General features: G+C 35.8%; 1 protein-coding gene and 1 pseudogene across 1 annotated transcript; both read left to right on the top strand.

Moving 5' to 3' along the window:
- The first annotated feature begins 942 nt into the window (after nucleotides 1–942).
- On the top strand, nucleotides 943–4,727 carry LOC137739530 (beta-glucuronosyltransferase GlcAT14B-like). The gene is made up of 4 exons (XM_068479130.1): nucleotides 943–2,005; nucleotides 2,191–2,266; nucleotides 2,409–2,524; nucleotides 3,809–4,727. Exons 1-4 carry the CDS (start codon nucleotides 1,426–1,428, stop codon nucleotides 4,321–4,323), a joined length of 1,287 nt encoding a protein of 428 aa, XP_068335231.1. The 5' UTR covers nucleotides 943–1,425; the 3' UTR covers nucleotides 4,324–4,727.
- A 12,494-nt stretch (nucleotides 4,728–17,221) lies between these two features.
- On the top strand, nucleotides 17,222–20,374 carry LOC137739287 (beta-glucuronosyltransferase GlcAT14B-like; annotated as a pseudogene).
- The last annotated feature ends 398 nt before the right edge of the window (nucleotides 20,375–20,772 follow it).

Below are 20,772 nucleotides of genomic sequence, written 5' to 3'. Positions count from 1 at the left end.
TTGTTGACGTGAGCATTGTGATTAAAAAGTTAAACGTCATAGTTGATGTGCAAAACGGTTTCAATATGACGCGATGTTTGACACTTTCCCAAAGAGACAGAAATATTCATAGAATTTAAACACAACAACTTACGCAATTGAATGTAATAACTTGAACTTATCATTTTTATAATTAAAAAAAGGAATTATTATTGACACTTCAAAATTCTTATTCTACATTCTAAACTTTATATATTTAGAAATAAAAATACACTTATAAGGAGTGTAGAATGAGATTTTTGGAGTGTCAATAACATTTTCCTTCAAAAACAGGTCACATTCATCATTTTACTCGAAATTTTAAGTTCAGTTAACTGTTGTATACGTCACTTATTTAAAAATAATAAATAAACCAGCCAATAACAACGACACAAGATCAAAAACAACCCAGGCAAAGAATGTAACTTATTGCACAAGGCCCTGTATTAGGGTCAACATTAATCCCTAGTTAATATTAAGATTAAAAATAAGAATGTAACTTGTGCATTTTTTATTTTCTTAAATTTAAATTCCAATTTGTCTAGTTAATTAGAACAACGTACATTCTTTTCATCTAAATTTGAAATCTTTTGCGTAATTTAGTGAAAATTATCTTATTTTGTTTTAAACATGAATAATTTAAATCCTACTTATAAACAAATAAAAAAAAAAAAAAACAACAACAACAAGAAAACCGAAAAATGGAATCACATTTTGTTCCAAGTTTGTTTTTCACCTTTCACCCAATGAATCCCATGTTTTTTGTTCAACTCAAAGTTAGAAAACGGCACAACGTTTTTTTGACTATTTTCCAACTTAAAAAACACCTGAAAACAATTAACGTTTAACCAACAAGCCATAAATCTCGTGAGGGCTCAGATTTCTTTCCTAATTTAAATCCTTTTCAAATCCACCAAGAAAATGTGTATATATATGGATCCTGAAATTTGTAATTTTGTAGCGTTTAGTCCACCCTACTAGTCCTTCCCCGTCACATTCCTTTAGAATTTAGCCCCTCCTGTCACGGCGGTTGGACAAATTAGTCCGCCCTTAGCCGCCGGAGACCTTTCTTCTGTGCTGTTTCACGATCCTTCCTATAATCCCCTCCATTAACCCAGCTCAGTAGACAAATTAAAGAACAAGTCTTTAGTCACTGATTAAACGAACTAATCACTTCTTTAATCAAATCCTCCTCCTACCCTCCAGCAAAAAGATCATTTTCTCTATCATTTTCTTTCCTTTTCCCTCACTTTCCTTCCAACCAAACAGAAAACACATGCTAACAAGCACCCACCTTTCTTCCTTCATCTCGAAAACCCAGCAGGATTAGCCCGTTTTGGAATCTGGGTCGGTGGGATATTTTTGTTTTTTTTGGATTCTGGACCTGAAGTTTGTGAATTTTGAAAAATGAAGAAGCTCAAGAGCTACTACTCGCATCTGAGGCACCACCAAACAATTGAGCTCAAATGGATCTTCCCCTTGGCGATTGGCTCCGTTGTCTCCCTCTTCCTCCTCTTCCTCACCACCCTGACGTCGTCCAACGGCACGCCGCTGCTCCCCTTCTACCGCTCCTTCTCCATCTCCAGCTCCGTCTTCATCGAATCCAAGCTCCACCCGATTCCCGTCTCCACCCTTCCGCCGCCGCCGCGCTTCGCCTACTTCATCTCCGGCTCCATCGGCGATGGCAACATGCTGAAGCGGACCCTCCAGGCCCTCTACCACCCGCACAACCGCTACGTCGTCCACCTGGACCTCGAGTCGCCGCCCGAGGAGCGGATTGATCTGCAGAATTACGTTTCTACCCACCCCGTTTTTGTCAGGTTTGGGAATGTGAAGATGATCAGCAAGGCCAACCTCGTCACTTACAGGGGCCCGACTATGGTGGCCAACACCCTCCACGCGGCCGCCATTTTGCTGAGGGAGGGCGGCGATTGGGATTGGTTCATCAATCTCAGCGCTTCTGATTACCCACTTGTTACTCAGGATGGTGAGTCTAAAATTTGGGACTTTTGCACTGGTTTCGTTTAAAATTTGGGATTTTTGGACTTTTTTTGTGTGTTAAATTTGAAGACTTTTGGACTGGTTTCGTTTAAAATTTGGGTTTTTTGGACTTTTTTTGTGTGTTAAATTTGAATAATTAATCACTGGATTTTGATTATTTTGGTTGATTAGATCTGCTGCACACGTTCTCATACTTGCCGCGGGATCTTAATTTCATCGATCATACGAGCAACATTGGATGGAAAGAGTATGCATAACTTCTCCCCCCACCTCTCCCCTTCTTTTTTTTTTTGGGTTGTCTATTTTATAAAGTTTCTGTTTTTATTTTCGTTTCTTTTTCTGAGTGAGTAAAGTTGTGTGATTGATTTGGTAATGCTGCCTGTTTATAGGTATCAAAGAGCGAAACCGATAATTGTGGATCCGGGGTTGTATATGACCAAGAAAGCTGATGTTTTTTGGGTTACACAGCGAAGGAGTGTGCCAACAGCTTTCAAACTTTTTACAGGTACAAATTTTAGATGACAAATCATATAGGAGGACCAAATGGGACCTAGAAAGTAGAAATCCAAACATATATAAAGTACGTAAATTTATACATGTATTGTTAGGAATGGAAATGGCTGTCCTTTTTCTGTTTCGATTTTCAGCAAATGAACTTGTTTAGTAGTCTATGGATTTGAAAATTGGTATTGAAAATGTGGCTAAGCAGTAAGACAAATGGGTTTTTGCCAAATTTATGACAGCCTTTGCTTTAAAAAAAAAAAAAAAAAAAAAAAAAAATTCAATTGTCACAAGAAAACATGAGATGAACAAAGGATGTCCTGTAGCTATTAGAATTTGCAATTGAAACATATTTTTTTGTGTTGAGTGCTTTAGAATCAATAATTAGCAACCTTTGTTCAGCTTTGGTGTTTGTGCAAAACTACACTGCTGACAACATGGGATTGCTTGGAAACATTAGAGTTCAACTCCGAGTGGATGAGGCTATATGTCTCAGCCCTCTCTGGTTGTTTTCTTTGAAGAAGCGACTCCTAAAACATCTTTCGTATCATGAGAAGACATCTGTTCAATTTCATTTACCCTGAAGTGAAAAATAGGAACAAAACAGAACATCATATTGATGACTCAATTACAGTTGCAGTTAAGGAATGACCTTTATTTAACAACTTTCACAAATGCATTCCGAAGTGTGTCGAACTGCTGTCTTTTGCTGCTGAACCAAACAACTTATATGTGTGTGTGGATTATATCCTCTTGTTCTGTGTTCTGAAACCGTGAACTCATAATAGTTGCATGTGCATTTGGACCCTAGTTTTTATTGCCGATATTCTATATTAGGCATAAAAGTAAGTTAGTATGCTTTTTTTTCTTCTCACAAAGTGGGATCAATTACCACGATTAATAACGACATCAAAGCATTAAGCTACATAATCTGATTCCATGTTGCGTGATTGTTAAATTGTCTCTTATACAACGCTGGGATTTCATGTATTCTGCACGTTAAAAACATATAGTCCAGAGGTCCTCTAGGGTGCTAGCTAATTTCTTTACACACCACTCTTATAGTTCCTTTTCGCCTGACCTTGGTCTTTGTAGGTTTTGGACGTTAAAAAATTTGGTTTTTTTTAAGTGAGATTTGCCAATTTCCCATAAATTCTTCACCTGTTGCTCCTCTCCAACTGCTACCTGCCCTTACTGAATCCCTGGAAAATATCCATAAGCTCTACATTGAGAACCATTTCCTGTTTCCATAAGTTTAATTTAACCAAACGTTTGCTTTCTCTCATAGGTTCTGCTTGGATGGCACTTTCAAAGCCTTTTGTTGATTACTGCATATGGGGCTGGGACAACCTACCTCGAACTGTTCTCATGTACTATGCAAACTTTATATCGTCCCCGGAGGGATACTTTCACACTGTCATCTGTAATGCTCAAGAGTTCCGCAACACAACTGTGAATAGTGACCTACATTTTATAACGTGGGACAACCCTCCCAAGCAACATCCTCACCACCTTAACCTTGCAGATATGCAAAGGATGGTCGACAGCAATGCTCCCTTTGCAAGAAAGTTTCGCCAAGATGATCCAGTGCTTGACAAAATTGATTCTGAGTTATTGTTTAAGGGTCCTGGTATGCTTGTTCCTGGTGGTTGGTGCATAGGAAAAAGGGACAATGGGTCCGATCCATGCTCTGATATTGGCAGTACCACAATCCTCAGGCCTACCCCTGGAGCAAAAAGGCTCGAGGTTTTGATCAGCTCTCTATTGTCCAATGAGAAATTCCGACCAAAACAGTGCAAATGACAAGAACTCAAAACTGCTTGTTTAAGCTGGTAAAAGTGCTTCCCCGCGCCAGTTCAGTTAGTTTACAATTGACGATGGAATACAGCATGATCAGGGAAATGGTATTCGATATAGTTGGAAGAGGAGATGGCTGAATGTATGCACATACTTCCGATGAGCTGTAGTGCTTCCTGCTATAGTGGCATGGTATGTATCATTGATTTATAGGTTAGCCCACCATATCCCATTTACATTTTTTATCGTTCTAAAATTTTTGGATACTGTACTTGTCATGGTCCGGGCATGTCGTATGCTGCAGTAAAATGTCTCTTGAAATGATGACGGGAGTATAAGAACTGCTGGAAAGATGTATATTTGAAAAGAGGAAATCTAAAGAAAACTTGTCTCTGATTCTGTGCAAACCTGTGGATCTAAAGCTGTTTCTTTCAACAAAAAAAAAAAAGAAAAAAAAAGCTGTGTTTTGCTCGTCTTGTTACGTTTAGGGTTTTTTTTATTTTTTTCGACTGCCATCATTTGGTTTGTTGGATGATAATTCATTTGGTCATGCCTATGAATTGAAGCCCATGACCCCTTAGGCTTTGGAGCCTCCTGGGCACAGGCCATCCATGACGTTCCCTTGCCGTGGAGAGATTCTAACACATCCGTCTCAATATTTCTCGTCTCATTTCACATGGCGGATATATGTATGATTACACTCAAGAATTTCCTCCCACTGGGGGGGAAAAGCTCTCGTTCTTTTTCATTTTACCTAAACTTTTATTATTTTGTAAGTATTTTTGTAGAATAACTCTTCAAGTCGCGTCGTGTGATCCTTCCAAATGATGCATTGTATTGCAATTAAATGAGTTTTACATTAAAATGTGAATAAAATCAATGTTGATGGTGGTGCCCATCACCACAATGATCACATATTTAAGACTTAAAAATGGACATTCATTTAGCTAAATAGTTACTCATTGACCAGCCCTACCGTCCACTAAAAGGTTTCAAACTCCATTGCTGCCTGTGAGAGATTTTATTTTCTGTTACATTGACAAGTTTCGGATTCTAAATTTAGGCTACTCGTACCCATCACTTTACACTATGCCCACTCTCATCACGGGCTAACCTTAGTGCCTTTGAGAAATTATTAACTCTAAAAGGAAAATAAAATTAGTAACTCCTTAAAGAGCTTGTATTTCTCTTTTCTTGTTAAGATTTGGTTCACTCTCATTGATGGAAAGTAATTAAGAACACTAGTGCATGGTGTTAAAGGTTGAAGGGGACTTGACATCAACATTAGGGTTTGCTGCAACTAGCAAAACATAAAGTGATGGACTCATGTAATTACTTACTACCCTATTGTAGAATTGTAATTCCCTCAAAGGTATTGATGATACAATATTACAAATATATACAAGTTAACTGTCTTGGGATAAAAGTAATTTTAAGCCCACAAGAATTTATAAAACCTAGCCCATAAGAATTCTAATTGAATTCTCCTATACTAACACCTATAGAGGAATATGGATTAAAAAAAAAAAAAATATATATATATATATATATATATTAGTATTAAGGGAGAGAAGAGAGTTCAAAACTATTACAATTATTTAATAAAAGAGTAAATTTCGAATCAGGAACACATAGATAAAAATTTAATATTTGTACATTAAAACATTGGACCACATGTCACTATGGAGTGATACTTTTCCTAGCCAAATTCATTGCATACCTCTAAATAATCCAAACGAGTGTGGCTCTCCGTACACCTGTGTTGTGCATGCTAGCTAGCTTCTTATTTTGTTTTCAATCATTTCTTTTCATGTAAAATTAATGGTCCCAAACACCTTTTGTGCTTATATGGTCTATGAATGCAAAGCAATTTAGAAGCATGCATTGCAGCAAATAGCTAGTGGCCCCACTTCAATAATTATCTTCCGCACAATTCACGTGAATAGCATATGCTTTATGAGTACTGTTTGGGAAATTAATTTTGTAGATAAAATTTATAAATTAAATGATGTTTCACAAATACAAAATAAACACGTTTATTAATGCTTAAATTATAATCTAATCATCAACTTTCATATCATTTAATTTATAAATTTTTATTTAAAAATTTAGTTTCTCTAGTATTACTATGTTTTATTGTTCTTGTTTGGGAGATTTTGTTTGTTGTTTTTTTATATTTTTTATTTTATGTATAATTAGTGATACATCTCTTTGTAATTATATGTTGTATTGTGTAATTGAGAATATATCAGTTTATATCTGTATCACTCATGATATAATAAGTGAAAGATATATTATGATATATTTTGGGAGTTCGAATCCTCTTGGTGAGAATTTCAAAAATTTGTGAATCGTGTTTGTTCGTGCAGTTAGAAATATTTGTAAATTTTTTTATTTAAAATTAAATATAAATAGGATTTTGATGAAAAGTAATTGTACAATATATAATGAATGAACACGATTACAAATTTCTAAATCCTCACAAAAAAAAAATCGAAATATATCCTGTTGGTACTAATGTTATATATATGAAAAAAAAAAAAAAAAAAAAAGGAAAGGGATCCTCTCCAGATCCATTTCACCAAAATCACCTAATCAATCAATCTTAGCTCTCAAAATTTAATCTAACGGCTAAAAACATGAAGTTCTTTAAAAGTTATAATAACTTTAACCGTTGAATTAAATTTAAAGAGTTTGAATTAAGTGATTAGATGAATTAGGTTGAAAGTGATATTTTCCTGAAAAAATAAACTCTCATTAGTCAGTTGATTTGACGCTTCTCCATCTAATTCAATCAAATTTTCTGCCATTTTTTTTTTCTGCCGTACGTACACCGTTCAATCAAGCTTTCGGCATCATAAAATAGTTGATTTACCTCTTTACGACCTATCTAAAGAAAAATTTCTACCGTGCAACTGTAATGAGAAAGAGAAAATACTTTCTACTGCAATTCCGATCAGTTAAATGCTTGTCAAAAAACAAAAAACATAAACTAAATTGATTACGAATGTATGATTTAACACCACCATCACCACCATCACTGATTACAAATGTGTGAATTGACACCACAACCATCACCGATTATGAATGTATGAATTGACACCATCATCACCACCACCAGCAGGCGTCCAAGGTAGAGGGAGAAGCTCCCAACCCTAGAAAAAGAAACCCCTAAAAGCATATATATAAAATCATTGGGACCACAAAAGTGTGTACATAGTCCTATATATAAAATCATTGGGACCATAAAAGTGTGTGTATATGTATGTATGAATATATATATAAATGTTATTGTCACTTCAAAAATTTTATTTTATACTCCTCACAAATGTATTTTTCTTTCTGAATATAGAAAATTTGGAGTATAGAATGTGAATTTTGAAATGCCAATAACAATTTCCTATATATATATATATATATATATTTATGGAGCACAACACTGGAAAGAAAAGATAATTCTTTAACAACATGCGCATACATCTATCTACATATATACATGTTCAATAATATTCTGGGCCAGAAAAATTGAATTCAAATAATAATTAAAATAAGAGAAAATAGGGTTTGCTGCTATCTCCAAACTACATAACCTTGCTTGAATATTTAGCAAAATATAATAGAGAAACACCAGTTGCAGGCTTACAATGATTTTTAAGTCCTAGGTAACACTGCAATCACATGTAAAATGACTATACTTGCGGCCAACCCTGTGAACACAAGATCTTCAATTAGCTCTCCATTAAAGCCTTCATCTGGACAAGGGAGTATACAAACCCTTCTCAGAAGAAATCATGTGCTTGAGTCCTTCACTAGCTAGCTAATGAGCGAAACCCCCGCCGACCAGGCCATGCGATTCTCCGTTGCCCATGTAGAAGAGGACGTCACAGTTGACCGGATCTAGCTAAAAGGAGAGGAAAAACCAAAGTGCATTTGGATCTTGGAAAACATTTGCTAGGTACTCTCTTTTCTTTTTACAGAAAATACACACACACACACACACACACATATATATGCTTTCTGTTCTTTCGATCCCCTTCATGTATATAAGCACTTACCATGATCCATTGATCCAAGAAAATAGGTTTAGTTCATAACAAAATCTTAGAATACAATAAAATTAGACAACAAAATCCAGAAAAAAAAGGTTAAAACAACACTACATCACCTGATCTTTCTCCGACCTTGCAAAAAATTAAAGATGGGGTTTCCTTTCCGTAGAATCAAAGCATTAAAGGCTTCTGTCGAGGAGAGATGAAGCTCGCTGCCCCGAATTACATGGCATCGGCGCCATCTCACCCACGACAGAAGTCCCGACGCTTTGATATTTCGATCTCTCTTTTAGTACGGTTTTTTGGATCCACTGGCTAGATCTCTTCTCCGGAATTCTCATGCTGCAGCTTTTTATATAGGCATGAAGGAGCCAGTATAGTATTTCTTCATTTTCATTTTTTATTTTAACAAAGTGCAACTGGTACTATAAATAACTATTATTCGTACATTATAAACTCCAAATTTCTCTCACAAACAATGATTAAGGCCTCATGGTCATGGATAAAGGACATAAAATATAATATATAATACATATTTAGTACAGCTTTGGATATAAATATATATTATAAAATGAAACAAATATATAAACTTATATTTAGGCAGGGGTTGTCCTTGGGTGAATAAATTTATTTTTTCATAAAAATATATATATAAACTAAGTCATCATATGATCTCAGCAGTAGACCTAGCCCTAAGCTCATACATGTGAGTTGATGAATTATTCATGAAATTTGTCAACGCAAAACACTTGTGAGATGAAATCGATCTGCAAAACTAGTATTATTAGTTGATTAGTAATCTCTTAACGTAGTCTGAATGATAAATTAGTACTGCAATATATATGAGATCACCAAGAATTCCATCATCTAATCATACCAACTTATTATATTTACAGCTCCAAATAGAAGGAACTTTTTATTATTAATCCACGTTTTAGTGCGGTTAGATCAATCATCAGATTATGATAATCATGATAGGCCTGTTTTAATTAACAATGTATATATGGCTTCTGCAGTAGATACCTAACTAAAACAATCATATCTTGACAAAGTCAAGCTTAAGTAATTGAGAGTATATTAATCAAAAAATTAATCTACAAACATAAGATAAAAATCATGTTGAAAAAAAAAAGCTAAAATGTCGTCACGTTAATATTTGCTTGATCTATTTAAGTATGGAGTGTGGTTCTGGAAATCAATGGAGTTTACAGACCCTAATATTAAGGCCTTACCCAAAATAAGAAGTCGCAAAATGTGAAGACCAAAAAGAACCCAATTAACATATCCTTATATACAGAGACTACAGCCTTCAGAAGTTGTAGGATATCTGATCGTCACTAACTTAAAGGCCAGCAGCAAGGCGTCAGTGCCATTCTTCCTGACAAGGGTCCTCAACTACTATACATAATTTCTTTTTGAAGTTTAAACCTTGCCTTCCAATCCTCGTACTCTCTCGTTTTTACATTTAGGGTGGTGCTATCCATTTTATATTACTTTTTTACTTTTCATGCACCTCTTTCAATTTTTAACAATCAGTTCAAATTAATCGAAAAAAATCAAATAATAGAAATTAACAAATAGTGAGTAAGAGATAAAAATAATTATGTGAATGAAATAGCAAGTTGGAGAAATTGATTGGGCATCGATTTATACATTAACAAGTCGTTGAGTAGAAAGTTGTGTGGTGCAATTCCTGTAAACAAAGTAGGAAAGCAAACCCTACATATCTTTCGGCTTTCCCCGTCCATTCCACCATATATTTTATTTATTTACTGAGAAAGTAAATTAGTAGGAGAATTACACAGATAATGATAGCTTCTAGATGGAGAGATCGATCAGCTCCAGAAGACACATCCACCCTATTTATAGCTAGGTTAGTAGAATATGTTAGCTTCTCTGCAAACACATGCATTTGGAGGAGTCGTTCCTTTCACACGTGAAATTTCCAGATTAGAAAATTTGCCTCAAAGAAACGAGACAAGCTTCCATCTTGCTTCATCATTTTTTATCACATGGACTGCGACATGACCTTTTTTTGTTAACAATTTGACTGATGACAAAAAGAACGAAGAAAGGAGGACATGTTTATTGGAACGTGGACAACGAGGATGAAAAATTAAAGTAGCAACCTTATGGCACATAAAGTAGTTTTATAATTACTAGAACTAAAAATTGGTCACAAAAGAGATCAAACTTAACGGGAAAAGTGCAAATGGCTTGTTAGCAAGTTAATTAAGTTTGTTTGACAAATAAAAAAAAAAAAAAAAAAGAAAGAAAACGTTAATTGAGTTTGTTGCATTCACATTAATTAGAAAGACAAAAGTATTTAGAGAACTAACAAAGATAAGAAAAAAAGCATGAAATTTAATAAGATCATGACTATGAATAAACAAGTACAATATATATATATATATATATATATATGGATGCAAATATTGAAGATGGAGCCAACTTACCAATATACCATTTTTTTTCTCTTTGGATTCTTGTTAGATGGCCATTTAGAGAAAGATCAAAAGTGTAGAAGTTGTGTAGAGATTTTTGGTCACAGGAGAGATGGCAACAACTGTTGGCGCAATTGCGGTACAGTTAGTGCCATCTCTCCTGCGAACATAAATCCCCCAACCTTTCTTAATTCCGTCACTTCTCTAGAGGTACCTCTCTCCCTCTCTCTCTCTCTCTCTTTCTCTCAATGAATTTGGAGAATGCTGCATTTTTCGTTAATGGAGTGAAGAAATTATTGCATCTACATAAAGAAATAAAGGGGTTCATGTCACAGGAGGATGGAACATGTTGTTAGCTAGAGCACAGCTTGTACCATCTCTCCTGCGACAAGAGTCCCTCAACCTCTTTTATCTCTTCTTTGTTTCTTTATACAATGTGTTAATGCTCTACGACCTTAGATAGCCCCCATATTTATAGCCATCAAGCTAGGCCGATGTTTCTCTAAGTACTCGGAGAATGTTAGGTTTATCAACAATGTAAGGAAATTACCTGTACATTTCCATGAAGTTTACTTTTAATTTGCAAGGACTTTGCCCGTGATTACATAATATATAAAGAGAGATAAATTGGCATATGCTAATGAATTAATCATTATTCAAAATCAAATATATTGTTTAAAATTTGGAAAATTGATCTAACCACACAAATTTGAAACTCACTAGTAATTTACAGGGTTCATTTTTCCATGGAAAATAATAAAAGTTACAAGCACACAATTTCGTCGAGACTTCATATCTCCTAATAGATCTCCATCGCCAGTCATAAGAAAATGAAAATGATGTTAGACTCTTCGAATGACTGAGTCATACTGGCTTGGACTAGATTTGTTTTATAATGTTAGTCATAAATTAGAACTAATCACAGAATTTAACTTGTAAAACGATTCTTGGCAATGAAATTTCAAATTCTCGTGAAAAGTGAGACAATTTTGATCCGTAAGTTGGTCTAAGAAATAGCTAGGAAATGAGGGGTGTAATTAAATAGGATTTAAGAGGATTTTAATTGACTTTTTTAAGTGATGGTTTTCATTATGTTGACTTCTAAAAATTTCATATAGATTTTGGAAGATTTGAGAAGATTTTTTTTTTTCTTTTTTGTCAAATGATAAATTTGTTAGATTAAATGTTATATTAGTGAGCCGACAAGGTTTGAACCCACGCGGTGGTGTAAGCATAACATTTCTCTCCACCATTGTGGTACTTATGATGAAGATTTGAAAAGATTCATATAACAGATTTCTATGGATTTTGACTGACTTATGTAGAATTGAATCTTGACTGTCGAATAAATCAAATGGTGATAAATGTGCCTAGGTCTAAACCTAATCAAATTGTCACATCATGGCATGGGTTGGAATTTACGTTGAATACACTGATTTGTGACTCTTTTTCGTTCGAGTATTTTCTGGTTGCGGAGTGTACACATTGTGCGCTCTTCGAGGGTTGCGTGTTGTTTCGAAGACAAGCTCTGTATGAAATTCAAGTACCAGGATTCCAAGCCTACTACAAAACCTGGGGATTTAAGTTGCATCTTATCACTTTGTTTCCAGTTTGACATGTTTGTTCATAAATATGCAATCATTCTCTGTAAGATATATGAGATTCAGACTGATGTATCAACTGATTGGTTTTCGAATACAGGATTCAAGTTAGGAAACTATTAATCTGCCACAAGTTTACATGCCGCCTTCAACAAATCTACGTTAATTAATTAAGCAAATTTTACATAGACATCGATCTGATTAACCAAATTGGAAACCACATTTCTTGCTTAATTACCTGTATCTGTCAAAGATTAATCACATCCTTTTTGCCTCTATTGGTGTTTCCATATATTAATCTTGGGATCTAGTCATCAGCCGGCCATTCCTGTATATGACACTCGAACTTTGAAGAGGGTCTTGTGAGGAGAAGCCGGATTAGGGACATGTGAGAGGGAAGTACGTAGGACCAAAGAGCGGTCCAAGGTTACCATAACAAATCATGAGGATGGACTGGTGGATCTTTTTGTGTCTTGGGACTGCACAGACAGGCGATATGATTGCCAGATCCCAAAATTTCTTCAAACTTGAAAGAAAAATAATAGATACCTCAACCCCTCCTTGATGGTGCTTCATTTGTTATGGGTATCCAGTGCTAATTTTTGTGCTCAATATTAAACATATACGGTCTGTGAGCAATCATGCACTCTGTTCTGGATACAACATTCCTCAGATAAAACTCCCTTTCTTTTAACTGGAGAATATATTAACTAGTACGCACGTATATTTATATAATAGATACTGAACCATGACATGTGGGGAATATTTCTTTCTAACTTTATACATTAGTTTTTTGTCCAATGCCGGGAAAGCATGAACATGCTGTAAGATTCTTAGCAGGATCATCATGCAGTGCGAAATTCATTGGTAGTATCCTCAATATAATACCGTAGAAAAAGCGGCCTACTGGAATCTTATGTTGTTCCTTGTGATTTGTGTCGAAGCTTTGTGCTTCTTTTGGATTACGTTCTGGTGCAAATTTGCACTTTTTCCCTAATAACTGAGTGTCCACCACATGCTAGTTAAATTTGTGCGAATAGAGGGGATTATTAGAATCTTAGTTATGTCCGATTGTATATTCATGGTTCGAGACAGACATATATTCCTTTTAGATTGGATATCTCTCAAACAATAGATGTACAACCGACTACAAGATAGATTTTTCCTAAACATGAGGCTTACATGCCCAACAATTGCCTTGCTCAAACCTTGACACAATTACAGGTAAATATATATGCAAGCTGGTTATTAGGGGGGAAGAACTAGGACCACATTGGCGGTACCCAAAGACAATCACACTTTAACTTTGTGATAGATTTGGGATATAACCGCCGTGTCTTTCCATGTGTGAGTAAAGTTTCTTTTATATATGGGTTATGGATACAAAACTTGAAATGCAATACCCAACTTGTAAGTAAAGTCATATTAACCTCCCCAAGAACTGTTAGAATATTGCCCACACGAACATTAACCCGCCGACCGTGGATCCGAGGAGAGCGAAAATGGTTGCCGGAACCATGATTTGGGGTTCAAAGTTTGAAACTTTTTGCCTGTTCTTGGGTTTCTTCTGCGTGATCTTGCTGAAAATGTTAAAATTTGTATAATTTTGTGGAGATTAATTAAAATATATTTAATGGAAAAAGGGTTTTTGGGGTGAGTCGGTGTTGATTATTCTATGCGAATACAATAAACGTTAAGGTCCAAAAATTGACCCGTGGATTTGTCTCAATGCAAATAAGTTGGGGTGTGTGTGTGTCTGCGTGGAAGAGTCGTGGAATCGTTTACCTTGCTCCGTAGGTTAGCTTAAGGTGGACCAATGGAAAATATTATCTTTAAAAAAATGGAATTTTTTCTGTTTTTTATAAGATGGAAATTATTATTAGTTCCCTGACTTCACATAACAATGATGTCATCATAATCTTTTATGACACGTTTACCTACCCGTAATCGGAATCAATTTACGGAATTGGATTCCGATTATGGCATACACCTTTGTTTACGTAATCTTAAGGAATCAAAATATGTGTGGGGTCCACACGCATTAAGGAATCCAAGTCCTAATTTTGGAGGAATTGGACTCCCTACATAAGGGAGGTATTTCAATTCCTTGTGACCTGAGGAATCTGGAATGGATTTTACTTACCAATTATGCCCCTCACTTGTTTCTAATTATCCCAACATTGTCCTTCATTTGACACTCATTATGCCATCTTTTAATAAATAAATAAAACCTATTTATATATTTTTATATAGATGAATTTTATTATATAAATTTAATTCAATTAATTAGTATGAAAATAATTTATTTATGTAAGGGTAATTTATTAATCAACCTAGTTTTCATTCCGATTGAAGTGAATTAGTAAACAATTTATATGGATTCAACATCATTCATGTCATCTTTTAATAAATAAATAAAACCTATTTATATATTTTTATATAGATGAATTTAATTATATAAATTTAATTAAATTAATTAGAGTGAAAATAATTTATTTATGTAAGGGCAATATAGTAATCAACCGAGTTTTCATTCCGATTGAAGTGAATTAGTAAACAACTTATATAGACTCAACATTATTCCTACTCCGATTCCAGACAGTTTTAGTAAACAACTTCAACAGGAATTCGATTCTGATTCCACCTTATTTCAATTCCTTATCAATTCAATTCCTCTCAATTTGATTACGGATTAGTAAACGCGTCCCTAGTTCAACAGTTCAACATCACATGGTAATATCCTCTCGGTTTGAATTGCACTTAGTGGCAAAGGAAATGCCAATTAGTATGGTCCCAAAATTCATGAACTGAAATGTTTGGTAGGAAAACCATGTACTTATTTTGTTGGCGATTATGATATCCACACATAACTGATGCGATATATTAGACAGATGTTCGTTTCATAACTAGACGAGTACGGAAATATCAATTAGTAACTATGTTAAACATAACTTTTAAGGGAAGAGATTCCTATTTTTTGAAAAAAATGGAGATTTGTGGGAATTAGTGGTACGGCTCACACTACATCAAACTTCAACTATTCAAACCGCTTATTTTTCAAGTTGCATTCAATAGATCATTTTTGTAAACATATTAGCCAAATAGGAAATATTTAAAGCATCTAATTGAGTTCAAAAAAATTGACGAACACTATAATATAAGAAATATTGGAATTTCATTGTGACAATTAAATAGGCAAGTGGTTTCGGATTGAATTGAATTTTTGTAAGGATGATCAAATAATTGAGGCTTATAGAATTGACGGTTCAAATCATTGAAGTTCGATATGGTGTGAGCCTCACAACTAATCCCTATTCTTTAAACAAAATGAGAATCTCTTTCCTTAAATGACCCGTAATTTTGATTAGCATGTAATTATTGATATACTTAATTTGAGTAGGCCTAGTTGATTATTTGGGCACCTTCTAATCCTTTCTTAGGAGCAGTGACGGATCTACAGAGGAACCTGGAAGGTCCCAGGACCCCTCGGTGACCCTAAATCCCTGCTAGAAATTTTCCGAGGGACCCCTCTAACACAAGATCTGAGCTGCTGTGCAGGTTACAGATAGCAGCGGAGAAGAAGACACCGCAGGGAGAAGAAAGAAAATAGGGCATTTTAACAATTGGTCCAAAACGGTAGTGTTTTGGCCAATTGTTTTAAGTTTAAAAAAAATAAAATAAGAGGGAGACAAAAGCTGTTGTTTGCCATGCCTGATAACTCAATATTGTTTTAATTTTAAAGCCCAGCCCTAAGCCCCACATCTTTCCCCAAAGTTCTCTCTTTACCCACTGCTTTTCCCCCAATTCCCCATTATTTGGTTCCCTCTTTCCCCCCCATTTCAAAACCCTAAATTTCTAATCCCACCCCTGACCCAATCCCATATTATAATTACGTAAGTCCAATATCATACCTCCACTTATTTTAATTCTCCACTCCACCACTATTTGGTTCAAAATTCAAGTAAGTTTTTTGGAATTCTAATCTAATCTCAATTAAATTATATTAGATATTGATAGAGATTTTTAGTCTATTATTGATATGATTGTTGATATGTTTTATGTTTGTATACTCATTTTATCATTGGAATTTAGATGGAATTTTTGTTTATTGGTTAAATTGGTATATGTTTTGTATTTTTTGTTAAATGTGTAGTTTAGAAATAAGAAATATGGAAAGATTTTTCCTTTCAAAGCCAATAGCACCATTTATTTGTTCGGGTAGTTCGATCTCAAGGCAAAATGAGCGTGACATTGATTTTAATAATCTTGAGAGAGACCCAAGAAAAATAATTCGAATGAAGGACTATTCTTCTAATATTCAAGATGAGGTTCGAAGAGCATATTTGCAAATGGGACCTTGTAGGCCTACAAAGCATGAGTTCCTATACACTTTGCATGCAAAGAAAAAGCGACGATTTGTTGTTTCGTGATTTTATAGCTTGTAATGTTGTTTTGCGTATAATTTTGAATAAAATGTATTATATTTAACTTTTTAAGGTTATTTTTGTTTATAAATTTTTTGACATTTATTATTGAGATCCCCGATTTTAAAATCCTAGATACGCCACTGCTTAGGCGGTTCATTAATTGGTATGTCTTCCCCTTGTTTTGTATTTTGAACCTTCAATACAAGAACTTGTGTGAGATTGACGATGTATTAGGTTTTACGGTACTCATGAACTCTTTCCACCCAAGTTCCCATTACATTATTAAGATAAACAGCCACATTCATCAGGGTGTACAATGGAAGAAATAAGGTTGAAAACCCCCCACGCCACCTCACCCCCAGGCTGACTGTTTTCTTCAAATGATGTCTGCTGGCGTCGCTGTTTAAACTCCGCTTTTCTTGCATGGCTTCTGTATTTTACAGATACGAGCAAGCAGTCCACAACTAACCGTAAACAAGGAAACTAATCAGTTAACAGCAACATACATGCAAGCCAAAGAAAAACAAGGAAACTAATCACATTTCTAGTTATATTCCTCCTCTTCCTCACCACCCTCACGTCGTCCGACGGCACGCCGCTGGTCCCCTTCTACCGCTCCTTCTCCATCTCCAGCTCCGTCTTCATCGAATCCAAGCTCCACCTGATTCCCGTCTCCTCCCTCCCGCCGCCGCGGCGCTTCGCCTACTTCATCTCCGGCTCCATCGGCGATGGCAACATGCTGAAGCGGACCCTCCAGGCCCTGTACCACCCGCACAACTGCTACGTCGTCCACCTGGACCTCGAGTCGCCGCCCGAGGAGCGGATTGATCTGCAGAATTACGCTTCTACCCACCCCGTTTTTGTCAGGTTTAGGAATGTGAAGATGATCAGCAAGGCCAACCTCGTCACTTACAGGGGCCCGACTACGCGGCCGCCATTTTGCTGAGGGAGGGCGGCGATTGGGATTGGTTCATCAATCTCAGCGCTTCTGACTACCCACTTGTTACTCAGGATAGTGAGTCTAAAATTTGGGACTTTTGGACTGGTTTCGTTTAAAATTTGGGATTTTTGGACTTTTTGTGTGTTAAATGTGAAGACTTTTGGACTGATTTCGTTTAAAATTTGGGATTTTTGGACTTTTTTTCTACTAATTAATCACTGGATTTTGATTATTTTGGTCGATTAGATCTGCTGCACACGTTCTCATACTTGCCGCTGGATCTTAATTTCATCGATCATACGAGCAACATTGGATGGAAAGAGCATGCATAACTCCCGCCCCCCCCCCCCCCCCTTTTTTTTTTATTTTTTTTATTTTTTTATTTTGTTGTCTATATTTATGAAGTTTCTGTTTTTATTTTCATTTATTTTTTCTGAGTGAGTAAAGTTGTGTGATTGATTTGGTAATGCTGCCTGTTTGTAGGTATCAAAGAGCGAAACCGATAACTGTGGATCCGGGGTTGTATATGACCAAGAAAACTGATGTTTTTTGGGTTACACAGCGAAGGAGTGTGCCAACAGCTTTCAAACTTTTTACAGGTACAAATTTTAGATGACAAATCATATAGGAGGACTAAATGGGACCTAGAAAGTAGAAACCCAAACATATATAAAGTACGTAAATTTATACATATATATTGTTAGGAACGGAAATGGCTCCCTTTTTTCTGCTTCGGTTTTCAGCAAATGAACTTTTTTAGTAGTCTATGGATTTGAAAATTGGTATTGAAATTATGGCTAAGCAGTAAGACAAATGGGGTTTTGCCAAATTTATGACACCCTTTGCTTTTTTTTAAAAAAAAAAAATTCAATTGTCACAAGAAAACATGAGATGAACAAAGGATGTCCCGTAGCTATTAGAATTTGCAATTGAAACATATTTTTTGTGTTGAGTGCATTAGAATCAATAATTAGCAACCTTCGTTCAGCTTTGGTGTTTGTGCAAAACTACACTGCTGACAACATGGGATTGCATGGAAACATTAGTATTCAACTCCGAGTGGATGAGGCTATATGTCTCAGCCCATTCTGGTTGTTTTCTTTGAAAAGCAACTCCTAAAACATCTTTCGTATCATGAGAAGACGTCTTTTCAATTTCATTTACCCTGAAGTGACAAATAGGAATAAAACAGAACATCATATTGATGACTCAATAACAGTTGCAGTTAAGGAATGACCTTTATTTAACAACTTTCACAAATGCATTCCTAAGTGTGTCGAACTGCTGTCTTTTGCTGCTGAACCAAACAATTTTTATGTGTGTGTGGATTATATCCTCTTGTTCTGCTGTTCTGAAACCGTGAACTCATAATAGTTGCATGTGCATTTGGACCCTAGTTTTTATAGCCGATATTCTCTATTAGGCAAAAAAAGTAACTTAGTATGCTTTTTTTTCTTTTTTTTTTTTTCTCACCATGGGATCAATTATCACGATTAATAACGACATCAAAGCATTAAGCTACATAATCTGATTCCATGTTGCGTGATTGTTAAATTGTGTCTTATACGACGCTGGGATTTCATGTACTCTGCACATTGAAAACATATAGTCCAGAGGTCCTCTAGGGTGCTAGCTAATTTCTTTACACACCACTCTTATAGTTCCTTTTAGCCTGACCTTGGCCTTTGTAGGTTTTGGAAGTTAAAAAATGTGGTTTTTTTTAGTGAGATTTTCCAATTTCCCATCAATTCTCCACCTGTTGCTCCTCTCCAACTGCTACCTGCCCTTACAGAATCCCTTGAAAAATATCCATAAGCTCTACATTGAGAACCATTTCCTGTTGCCATAAGTTTAATTTGACCAAACGTTTGCTTTCTCTCATAGGTTCTGCTTGGATGGCATTTTCAAAGCCTTTTGTTGAATACTGCATATGGGGCTGGGACAACCTACCTCGAACTGTTCTCATGTACTACGCAAAGTTTATAGCGTCCCCGGAGGGATACTTTCACACTGTCATCTGTAATGCTCAAGAGTTCCGCAACACAACTGTGAATGGTGACCTAGATTTTATAACGTGGGACAACCCTCCCAAGCAACATCCTCACCACCTTAACCTTGCAGATATGCAAAGGATGGTCGACAGCAACGCTCCCTTTGCAAGAAAGTTTCGCCAAGATGATCCAGTGCTTGACAAAATTGATTCTGAGTTATTGTTTAAGGGTCCTGGTATGCTTGTTCCTGGTGGTTGGTGCATAGGAAAAAGGGACAATGGGTCCGATCCATGCTCTGATATTGGCAGTACCACAATCCTCAGGCCTACCCCTGGAGCAAAAAGGCTCGAGGTTTTGATCAGCTCTCTATTGTCCAATGAGAAATTCCGACCAAAACAGTGCAAATGGCAAGAACTCGTTGTTTAAGCTGGTTGAAGTGCTTCCCCGCGCCAGTTCAGTTAGTTCACAATTGACGATGGAATACAGCATGATCAGGGAAATGGTATTCGATATAGTTGGAAGAGGAGATGGCTGAATGTATGCACATACTTCCGATGAGCTGTAGTGCTTCATGCTATAGTGCCATGGTATATATCATTGATTGATAGGTTTGCCCACCATTTCCTGTAGGAATCCTTTATTTGGACTCAACTAGTATTGATAATAGTGAGTCAACATATTTGAAATTATAAGTTAGTTGGGGTTTTTTAAATACGTGGAAAAACCATATCATACAATTGAGGAAGTTCATCCATAGTGCTTGTGGTTTGAAGCACGTGTCAGTTTCACTACATGCACTGCGGAATTAGAGGCAACGGTGCAATAACCATCCTCCACGATAGATGGAAGTTGGGGAGCACTAACTCTATATAGAGGATTCCCTACTCACAGAGAAGTTGTTCTTCGTATTTGGGACTATCACCATAAGAATATTAAGGTCTCTAGTGAGTAGAAGAGTCTCTTTGAAACACAACAATGTCTTCTGCAGGTTAGCTTCATCTAT

The sequence above is a fragment of the Pyrus communis genome, chromosome 7, assembly GCF_963583255.1.
Source record: "Pyrus communis chromosome 7, drPyrComm1.1, whole genome shotgun sequence".
NCBI classification, from domain to species: Eukaryota; Viridiplantae; Streptophyta; class Magnoliopsida; order Rosales; family Rosaceae; genus Pyrus; species Pyrus communis.
The sequence above is the reverse complement of the archived record's forward strand: the minus strand, read 5'-3'. Positions and strand labels throughout refer to the sequence as shown.